The following is an 11,097-nucleotide window of genomic DNA, read 5'->3' as shown; positions in this document are numbered from 1 at the left end:
TTTTCTATTTAAAATTCCTTTTAGTCCTTATTCCATCAAAGTTTGGAATGAAAGAAAGCACAATGAAAACCGTGTCTCTTATGATTTGTGGTGATAATAGCCGGTCATCACAAGAGAGTTTGTCCAACAGGGTTGTTACAACATGGCTAATAAAAACATATAAGAGAATCTGTAACATTCACTTACAAAATTCTCTGTTCAGATCAGGACTACATCCTGTTTTATGTGTCTAAATAGACATTTCACAATTGGTAAAATATGTGCTCTGACAATGAAATTCTACAGTGTCCTTTTATAGAAGTTTTTACGATTATATTAGGACTACAACCACAAGTCCCTTTCTGTACTTTAACTTGCACTATGCTGTTTCAGAAGCTGCTTTCAGGATGTAAGAACTAAATTAAAATTAAAGTTTTCTAGTAGGTGTGCAACACGGAATTGAAAGCCCAGAATGAAGTTTCCCACTTTAAAAAAGGAATATGATTACAGAGAAAGTTCAGGAAGTTTATAATATCGTGGAAATGTCTTACAGTAAGAAAATAATAAACACAAGTCCATGTATCTTAATTATTACTATTTTTCTGTGTCATTTGAAAACATTTAAGTGAATTTGAATAGAAGTGTATTTGCCAGGAGTAGCTTTGTGTCAGTTGCTTATTGCATAAAAATATGCTTACAGAGGGTTTCATCACCTATTCATTGTAAATCTATATCCCTTCACATTTTAAGAACCTCTGTTTATGTTTGGATTTAAATAAGAGCAAACTGAACTACATGCTTGGAGGAGGAAAAAATAAAGTGATTTTTTTAAATAAAATGTTTCTTATCTAAGAATACCAAAGTTTTATCTATGTCCCTCTGTAGAATACTATTATAAAATAATGACCAAGAATACAACTGAATATTTAAATTAAAAAGAAAAAAGAAAGATAGGCTGCATTGTGACAAAACACCGTCTCCCCTTGTGCCAGTGCAGTGAGCATGCTCAGCCCATTGGGAGGCACCGAAGTTACTCCTTCTGAGGTATAAGGAGGACATGTCTAATAACTCAATTGCTGTGAACCTATTCCTATTACTCTGGTATAAAGCATTTCTTCAACTGCAGATTGATTACAATGTTCCTTCTACTGCATTTCATCGTTTTGATATATGTCAAAGGTAAGGCTGCTGTTTTCTCGCTTACGTGAGTGCAATTCCAAAAAATATAACATTTCTATCCAGTTTTATCATATTTGTAATAGATTCATTGCAGTGTTTGATAACAGCCCTCCAGTCTGCATTGTCATTTTCATTGTCACTATCTCTAACTACTTAGAGTCTCATCCTAGCAATTTATAGGTGCAACAAATTTTTCAGGAAACTTGTCTTTTATATTATTAAAATTGCAGATATAATATATTTTAAAAGCAATGCTAAATATATCAATTATAATGGAGAAAAAATTTAATATGTGAAAACAGATGAATAACAAATTAAAATTTTATCTTACGAACTTTCAACCTGCTGTAATGTGTTTATAACATTTATGTAATTGTTAGTTGCTTTGTTTTGTTGTAAATGTAGTTACATTGAGAATTGCAAAGTCACAGACAAATAAAAAATCATTATCTTTCCCAAAGAGCAAACCTATCTAAAATAAAATCATTAAAAACATACAAAAGTATACACATTTAGATAATTTTCTTTTCTGTTTAACATTTTTATTTCAGCCTAACTGCTAATTTTCAAGTTAGTGGTATTTTTATTGTAAAGCTGAGAAAAAAATAACATTTAATTTTCACCTGGTTTATATATATAAACTTGTTTTGTTATGAGCTTGTACACTTGTAAATACATAATCTGTTCATCATACTCAATACATATTGAATTTATTATTACTATTACAAAATCTATTTAAGTTTATAATTTCATTAAGACTTTTTATAAAAAGAATGCAAGTTAGAATTTGAAATTATTTTTATTTTCTGAGAAATTTGTTTTAGGTTTTTAAAATATTCAATTTTAGTAAATGAATTCAATTAAATATTATTAATCTTGAAATAAAATGCAGTATTTATGAGAAATTATTTGAGAACTTCCAACTAATAAAACATTTAAGTTTTAGCTTAAATTTGAAATACTAAAACTTTGTTTCAAATTATTTTAAAGCATTATTTTAATATACTTAGCACAATTTTTGTTTTATGTTTTCATCTCTCTTCCATGAAAACTTGTGTTATCTAAGGAGAAAAAAATATATGAACTCATTTTGTATAAAATACAGTTGTAAAAAGCTGTCTATTTCTTTGAATTAAGGTCTTTCCTCAGAAGTTCATGTCCTATGCACATTTATAATATTCAATTTTTTATGATTTTTTTAAGAATAAACAGTTAAAAAGTAGTTTCTTGAATTCAACACACTTTGTAGAGGTTATCTGTGCCCTAAAAAAATTCTTTATAGTACAGGAATTAACTATAGTTAACCAGTTTTACTATAATACTGCTATTACTTCTGGTAAAGTATCTAACTGACTTTGCTTAGAAATACAGTCTTTATGAAATGAAGACATCTATTACTAAAATAATGTCCTAAGATTTATCACACTGTGTTATTTAAAAAAAAGAGGAAAATAAATTTTAAACAGATATTTTTAATATCTAAGTAAATGTCATATTTCAGATTCATACTACCAAACTGATAAGTATTGATTAATTGTAATCCCCTGGAAATTTTTACTTTCTAATTTTACATTACTTTTGACTGCTAACTTAAACCTTTATATTTAAAATTATTTATTTCCAAGGCATATTAACCAAGGCTTTGATATCTCTCTCCTCCTTATATAAATACAGTAGTAATTTGATATATAATTAGCAAAACTTTTTACTTTCTCACAATAAAATTATGGGCAGTTCAAGCAGTAAAACTACTTAATAAACAAATAAAAGTATTTTAAATTTAGGTAAGCTACATTTAAATAAATATTTCTGATAGATTTTTAGACTAGATCTAAACAAAAGGAAAAGGTAGAAATTATATGATTTTTTTCCCCCACCCCCATCCTTCTGGCCGTGATCACCCTTGAGTGCCTAAAAAATAAACAATATCAACTATCTTAAGCTATAGACACTAATTTATAAGTAAAGATAAAATATCTTATTGTTTTCTAACATGTACTTTATTGTCAATTTATTCATTGGGTATGCTTGCTAACCAGCTGCAAGCTACCACCAAAAATAACTTTTTGGTGTGGACTAATTATGGGCAATATTACAAATCAAAAACATGGGCTTATATGGGAAATTAAAGCATGAAGTATGGAGAACATTACTTGGTAACTACCAATTGTACCTTATTCAAATAATTTGCTAACCTTGAAAAATGCAGTCATCAAAGAAGCCCTGAGCAGCATTTTGAAGTGAGCAGTATGTGATTGCCCCCTAATGGACTAATTCAAACCTCCACTCCAGAACTTGATAAAAGGTTTTCCAACTAAATTTTAATTTCACACAATTGCATTCATGCTGCTGATAGCTGTGAAAATAAATTATATCGCCAAGCAGTCATACTGAGAGGCTGAAGCAGCAGCACTAATGAAAAAGAAACTGTCCTGCTTGAGGGCTGCATGGAGCTTGCTGTGAGGCAGGAGAGGACACGCTAGAGAGACACTCGGAAGTTGAAGCTATGAAGCTATGTCCTCCGGTAAGCACTAACTAACCAAGTCTTGCGACAGATATTTATTTGTTTCTTCATCTTATTGTGAATAAATATGACCATATGTAATAAAAGTTTAAGGACTCTCACTTGAAGTGACAAAATTGGCTGTCATCTGAATTTTAGAGACAAAATTGGGATACTGCTTTCAAATAAACTGATATTGAAATATCATATTTTTATTCTAAAAAAATTGCAACCTGAATAAAATTCAACTAAGACTAGTTTTTGTGTACAAAGTTATATAATTACTAGAGGCCCGGTGCACAAAATTCATGCATGAGGGGTGGGTCCCCTCAGCCCAGCCTGCACCCTCTCCAATCTGGGACCCCTCAGGGGATGTCTGACTGCCAGTTTAGACCCGATCCTGGCCTAAACTTCCAGTCGGACATCCCTCTCACAATCTGGGGCCACTGGCTCCTAACTGTTCACCTGGCTGCCTGCCCACCTGATTGCCCCTAACTGCCCCTCCTGCCAGCCTGATCACCCCTAACCGCCTCTGCCTGCTGGCCTGATCACCCCTAACTGCCCCCCCCCGCCAGCCTGGTCGCCCCCAACTGCTCCCTGCTGTCCTGGTTGCCCCCAACTGCCCCCCTCTGCCAACCTGGTTGCCCTTAACTGCCCCCCTGCCAGCATGGTTGCCCCTCACTGACCCCCCTGCCAGCCTGGTTGTCCCCAACTTCCCCTCCCCTGCCAGCCTGGTCACTGCCAACTGCCCCCCTGCCCACCTGGTCACCCCATGCAGCCTGCTGTCCAGTCATTTGGACATTCCTCACTAACCCCTCCTGCTGGCGTAATCACCCCACACAGCCTGCTGTTTGGTCGTTCATCTGGTTGTTTTGGTCGTGATGGCCCCTGGCTTTTTATATATTAGGATAAATGCACCGAGTTTTTAGACTTACATATACATACATTTGAGAATCAAAAACAGCTTGGTTTACTTATTTGTTAAACATGAAACTAACATTTATCAGGCAAAATGAATCTGCTTCTTTTACAAGAGAAATAATAGTGGAATCAGAGGCACAATTATCTGAAAATAAAATATAACGCTCTCTTCCATGCTTTATTCACATTCACCCATTTCTCAGCCCTATACTCCCAGTTGTTCAGTATGCACAGAAAAAAAAAATTAAACCTTCAATAAACATTTCTCACCAGTTCTATATGGCTATTTTCTTTGCCCACAAAAGTTCTGTGTAAATAGGATATATGTTTGATAAGGAAAGGATAAATTTAACTAATTCTCCCTTTCTCTGATTCCAGTTTATTTTTATTTAGTCTATAAAATTTTAAAAATTTCATTCCCATAATTTCAACAGAATTTAAAGTTGGTCTGGCTTTATAAACTTCGGTTCTTACTTAATGATATTCTTCCTTCCATTATTTCTTTGAGGATTTAACCATCCATATTTTTAACTGCTTTTGAAAGCACTGTCATTTCTTGGTTCCTCAGGGATCAATTCTTTCTTAGGTAGAGCCCTGGACACTTTCATGAAGTTGGAGGGATTTTTCTCCCACACACGTCTCTATGTGAGTGGTCTCTTAATCGCCTCCACAAAGTCCATTGGAGTCTTCAGATCAGAGCCTATAGTTTATATTAGCATCTCGGGGACTTTACACTGCGGTGATCCAATTCCAAAGCTCTTGCCCAATCTGTAGTCCTGCTGGCCATGGTCAAGGGCAACATTCAAATCTCAGTCTTGGTGTCAGGCAGAACTCCTTCATCCCCACTCACTGTCGGGGTAACTCCCTGCACATACTTCCTGTCTGTCCCAGCCTCTGTGGTGAGGCTGCGTTCAGTCCCTTTCTCAAATAGGCCAAAATCTAGCTCTCTATGCTTACTCAGTGTCAGCTTTCTGCCAACAAATGGTTTAACTCCTGTCACATCAATGGCTTTTCCTGTATTAATGTTCTGTGGAGAGGTCTTCCATCTGTGAGCTGAATGTTTTAATGAAAACACATGTCAATCTTTCCTGTGCCTATGGAGCAGCTATGTTGTAGGGAACATATTCAGGATTTGCTCACAATAGATCATCTTGACCCAAAAGCTCAGAAAAGAAGGTAGATTTTATTCTTCAGCTTTTGCTTGATCTGAGACTGAACATGAGAGGCCACACACATCAGAGATCTGGAACTGTGAAGTAAAGAGCTGTGCAAGTATAAGGAGTTAGGACAGGAGAGGCAGTGGAGTGGCAAGGAAGCTCCATTTAGGGGCTAGCAGGCATGTGTTCAAGTCACATTCCTGATCCTTACCAGCCTTTGGCCTTTGGTGTAACCTCAGCCAGCATATTTGTGCAATTGTTGAGTTTCTGAGAACCACTGTGAAGATGTTAAAAAAACAGATTCTAGGACTTCAGTCCCCACGGTGAGCTGTGGGATTCTGCACCCCAGGCAACCTGATGAACCTGTCCCATGGATCACACCACTACAAACACTGGTATTGGTAGAGTATAGTTAGGCTTCTTTTCTATAAGAGATGCCAAATCCTTGTTGAACTCTTCATGTGTACCCGAATTGCTAATTAAGTTCACTTGGATTATTTAACACATTAATTCTACCTGAAAACTTTTTTTTATTTGGGGACAAATTAATTTAGCAAGGAAATTGCTGAAGCTACATTGTCAGATAATCAGTGTATAGCCTCTTGATAAAGAATATAATTCAAAAAAGTATAATTAATATATAAGCTTAACTATAAAGTAGACTTGATATTAATTACTACTCCCTCCTTAAGAAATAAGAAAAAAATTAGTAAACCTATGACACAGTGGCTGAGGAAGAGTCTCTTGGATTTGGAGCAAGATAATCTTTCTCATTTATCACCTGGTTTTCATTATCCACTATTTTGTTCAAATTATGGTCCAGTCAGTGGACACTGGACTAGTCATTTGCCTATAGCAGGACAAGAGTGATAATTCAGGGTTCTCTCTCTTCCTCTCCCCACTCTTTTTCTGTGTCTTATTCACAACTTGCCTGAGATGTTCTGTCCTAACCACATAGGTGAAACATAATATACCTATTGTTGTACATATTTCTATTCTTAATTTCTTTATATGTAAATTCACAAAATACAAGAAGCTAATAAAATATTGATCCTCTTTCATTCTGCCTTTGAAGTCCACTGCAAAAGTATTCCTTTAAAAGCCTCAAATTCTGTCAGAAGGTGAGATAAGTTAGTCTTTATGTAAACTTGCTCATGGACAGGAAAATAATAATAATCCAGGCTGAATGCTATTAAGAAACCCTGTTCCCGTATTCCAAAGCAATTTCTTTATGATTGTTTTTTTAAATAATTTTTTTTATTTTTTAAATATATTTTTACTGATTTCAGAGAGGAATGGGGAGGAAGAGAGAGATAGAAACATCAATGATGAGAGAGAATCATTGATTGGCTGCCTCCTGCACTCCCCCGATTGGAGATCAAGCCCAAAACCTGGGCATGTGGCCTGATGAGGAATCGAACTGTGACTTCCTGGTTCATAGATGGATGCTGAACCATTGAACCACACCGGCCGGGCATCATTTTTATATTTTAATCACAATTAACATACAATATTATATTGGTTTCAGGTGTACAACCAAGTGATTAGACATTATGTAATTTATTAAGTGATCATCCCATTAATCTTGTACCCATCTGCACAATAATTAGTTATGAGAATATTGTTGACTATATTCCCTATGCTGTACTTCATTCCCGTGATTATTCTGTTACTTCCAATTTGTACTTCTTAATCCCTTCACCTTTTTCACCCAACTCCTCATCCCCTCTCCCATCTGGTAGCCATCAAAATTGTCTCTGTGTCTATGAGTCTGTTTCTGTTCTGCTTATTCATTTATTTATTTTTTTAGATTAAATTATTGATAGGTATGTATCTATTGCCATTTTATTTATCTTTTCTTCTTAAAAAAGACCATTTAACATTTCATGTAATATTGGTTTGGTTGTGGTGAACTTCTTTAGATTTTTGTTATCTGGGAAGCCCTTTATCTGTCCTTCAATTCTAAATGATAGCATTGCTGGGTAGAATAATCTTGATTGTAAGTTCTTGATTTTCATCACTTTCAATGTTTCTTGCCATCCCTTCTGGACTGAAATGTATCTGTTGAGAAATCAATTGACAAGTCATCTACTCTTCCCCTAAATTATTGAGCATGCTTATAACCAGTGTTTTGAACTCTGCTCACTTGTAGGTAACTAACTGTTATTCTCTTGCTGCCTTTAAAATTCTTTCTTTGTCTTTAACCTTTTGTATTTTAATTATGATGTGTTTTGGTGTGTGCCTCTTTAGATTCATCTTGTTTGGAACTTTATACTTCCTGGACTTGCATGTTTATTTCCTTCCCCAGCTTAGGGAAGTTTTCCATCATTATTTTTTTGGATAGGTTTTCAATTTCTTGCTCTTTTTCTTCTCCTTCTGGTACCTCCATGATTTGAATGATACACTTGAAGTTGCCCCAGAGGCTCTTTACACTGTCCTTATATTTTTGGATTGTTTTTCTTCTCATTGTTCTGATTGGGTGTTTTTTGCTTCCTTATATTCCAAATCACTATTTTGAACCTCAGCTTTATCTGCTCTACTGTTGATTCCTTGTAAATTATTCTTCATTTCAGTTAGTGTATCCTTCATTTTTGACTGGTTCTTTTTTAAGGTTTCCATGTCCTTTTAAGAAATACATATTTTTTTATTGATTTCAGAGGAAGGGAAATGGGGAGAGAGACAGAAACATCAATTATGAGAATGAGTCATTGATCAGTGGCCTCCAGCATGTCCCACACTGGAGACTGAGCCCACAACCTGGTATATGCCCTGATCTGGAATCAAATCTTGACCTCCTAGTTCATATGTAGACCCTCAACCACTGAGCCATGCTGACCAGGCTCCATGTCCTTTTTTATGCTGTTGAAGTGTTCTCTAAGTTCATCTACTCTGCCCCTAAATTCATTGAGCATCCTTATAACCAGTGTTTTGAACTCTGCACTTAGTAGGTCACTTGTCTCCATTTGGTTTTCTTTTACTGTTTTGTTCTGTTCTTTCATTTGGGACATATTTCTTTGTCTCCTCATTTTGGCAGCCTCCTTGTGTTTGTTTCTATGTATTAGGTAGAGCTTCTATGTCTCTTGGGCTTGGTAGGGTGGACTAAAGTAGTAGATGTCCTATAGGGTCCTGTGGCATAGTCTCTCAATTTACCTGAGCTAGGCACTCCAGATGCACATGCCTGTGTTGGCTGTGTACACCCTCCTGTTATAGTTGAGTCAATCCATTGCAAAGACTGTCTGTGACCACCGTGGAGGATCAGCTGTGCAGGGGCCCAACCTATGGAGCAGGACTTACTTCAGTGAGGCTCTGGTGCCTGTTGAGTTCTGCCCTTGAATGTGTCAATTATGGAGGTGGTTGGATGGTACTTTGACATAGTTTGAAGCTATCCACTGGGTGTTCTGGCTCTAGGAGGTACAGGCCAATTTCAGTCACTGCCTGTGTTCTGTCCGTGGCCACTTGGCATGAGTGACAGAGTGATCTGCAGATGATTGCTACTTGTGCTGGACTTGAAGTTACCTGGGAGAGGCCAAACTGTGAACCAAGGCTGGCTGCCACTAGTGCCTGGTTTGGGGACACTTATCAAGAAGTATGGGGCACACTGAGTCCAGATACTGCTTCTTTGAGAGCTTTTATGAAAGTCTGAAGCATGAGGCGAGAAAGGCCATTTGTATGGAAATGTCACTAGAAATGGCTTGGATAGCCCCAAAAGTTGGTGGGGCAGGGTCTTAGGGAATCACCAAGGTGGGTAAATAATGATAGCCTTATTTATGAAGACTCAGATATGACACCTGCCTTCTGGCTTTGTGGGGAGAGGGCTCAGAAAAGGAACAATGCCCTCTGCCAGCACTTTTGTCTGGCAGAAACTTGTCCCTCCAGCTCTCACCCTAATGTCAGACACTTCAGTTCCTCCCCATATGTTTCTGGTGCCTTTTGAGCTGCTGTTTCAGTGCTTAAGTTCAGAGGGATTGTAAGTACATGTCAAAGTGAAAGTAAGTACATGTGCAGGCCCTTTAAGAGGAACTGCCTGGGACTCCATCTGCTCTTGGTCTTACTCAGCCACAATCCTTGATGGTTTTTAAAGCCAGAAGTTATGGGACTTGTCTTCCTGGTCCTGGAACCCCAGGCTGGAGGCTTGATGTGTGGGGCTGATACCCTTGCTCATCAGGGGGAACTCCACAACTGAGATATCCCTCCTGATTTTTATCTACCACATATGGGTTTTGGATCATCCTGGTCTGTGTCTCCACCTATCCTACCAGTCTCAATGGGTTTCTTCTTAATATACTTAGTTTTAGGATTTCTTGTTGTTGTTCAGCTAGATATCAAGTAGTTCTGAATGATGGTTCTGTAGTTTAGTTGAATTGTGATATCGTTGTGGGAAGATGCAAGTACCACATTTACCTAGGCTGCCATCTTGACCAGAAGCTGTTTTCTGTTTCCCACTTAAAAATGCTACTCTTACTGCAATAAATACAGCTAAAAATTATCTACTGAGAGATATAAGTTGCCCTCCCTAAGAGCACAGGATTATGTGGATGCTATGGCTTTTATGCATCGTTTGTGTGAATTGCAAGTTTTGCAAAGAGTAATGCATCAGAAAATTACCTGTAGAGATAGAGCCTACAGTATGATAAGCCAGCGTGGGCCACCTTACCCCAACCTACATAGAGTCTACCTGGATTTTAGAAGAAGCTATCTCCCATAGTAGATAGCTTCAAGAAAAAATGTCAACATAAGCTCTAGTTGGTTTGGTTCAGTGGATATAGTGTTGGCCTGTGGACTGAAGGGTCCTGAGTTCGATTCCAGTCAGGGGTGTGTACCTCAGTTACAGGCTCGATCCCCAGGCTGGTCAAAACTTATTATTTTGGATTTTTATGTCACAATCATATCATTCATGAACATTTATAGTTTTATTTCTTCTCTTCCAATATTTATACCATTGATTGACTTGCCTTGCCTTACTGTGTTTGCTAAGTTCTCCAAGTAGAATGTTGAACATGTGCAATAGTAGTGGCATTGCTGTCCTGTTCCCGATCTCAAAGGGAAAGCCTTAAAAAATTCACCATCAAGTGCAATATATGCTATGAGGTTTCATAGATATCCTTATTAAATCAAGTAAATTACCTTCTATTTTTAGTTTGCATAGTTATTTTATTTTATTTTTTTAAATATATATTTTATTGATTTTTTACAGAGAGGAAGGGAGAGGGATAGAGAGTTAGAAACATCGATGAGAGAGGAACATCCATCAGCTGCCTCCTGCACACTCCTCACTGGGGATGTGCCCACAACCAAGGTACATGCCCTTGACCAGAATTGAACCTGGGACCCTTGATTCCGCAGGCCGATGCTCTATCC

General features: G+C 37.0%; 1 protein-coding gene across 1 annotated transcript in view; it reads left to right on the top strand.

Moving 5' to 3' along the window:
• The first annotated feature begins 1,109 nt into the window (after window positions 1-1,109).
• Window positions 1,110-11,097, top strand: part of RXFP2 (relaxin family peptide receptor 2) — a 71,617-nt gene continuing 61,629 nt past the window's right edge. The window contains exon 1 of the mRNA XM_081083592.1: window positions 1,110-1,158. Coding sequence (XP_080939718.1) covers window positions 1,116-1,158 — 43 coding nt within the window. The 5' untranslated portion in view covers window positions 1,110-1,115. The remainder of the gene's footprint in view (window positions 1,159-11,097) is intronic.

The sequence above is a fragment of the Myotis nattereri genome (genome assembly GCF_964212035.1).
Source record: "Myotis nattereri genome assembly, chromosome: 2".
In the NCBI taxonomy this organism is placed as follows: Eukaryota; Metazoa; Chordata; class Mammalia; order Chiroptera; family Vespertilionidae; genus Myotis; species Myotis nattereri.
The sequence above is the reverse complement of the archived record's forward strand: the minus strand, read 5'-3'. Positions and strand labels throughout refer to the sequence as shown.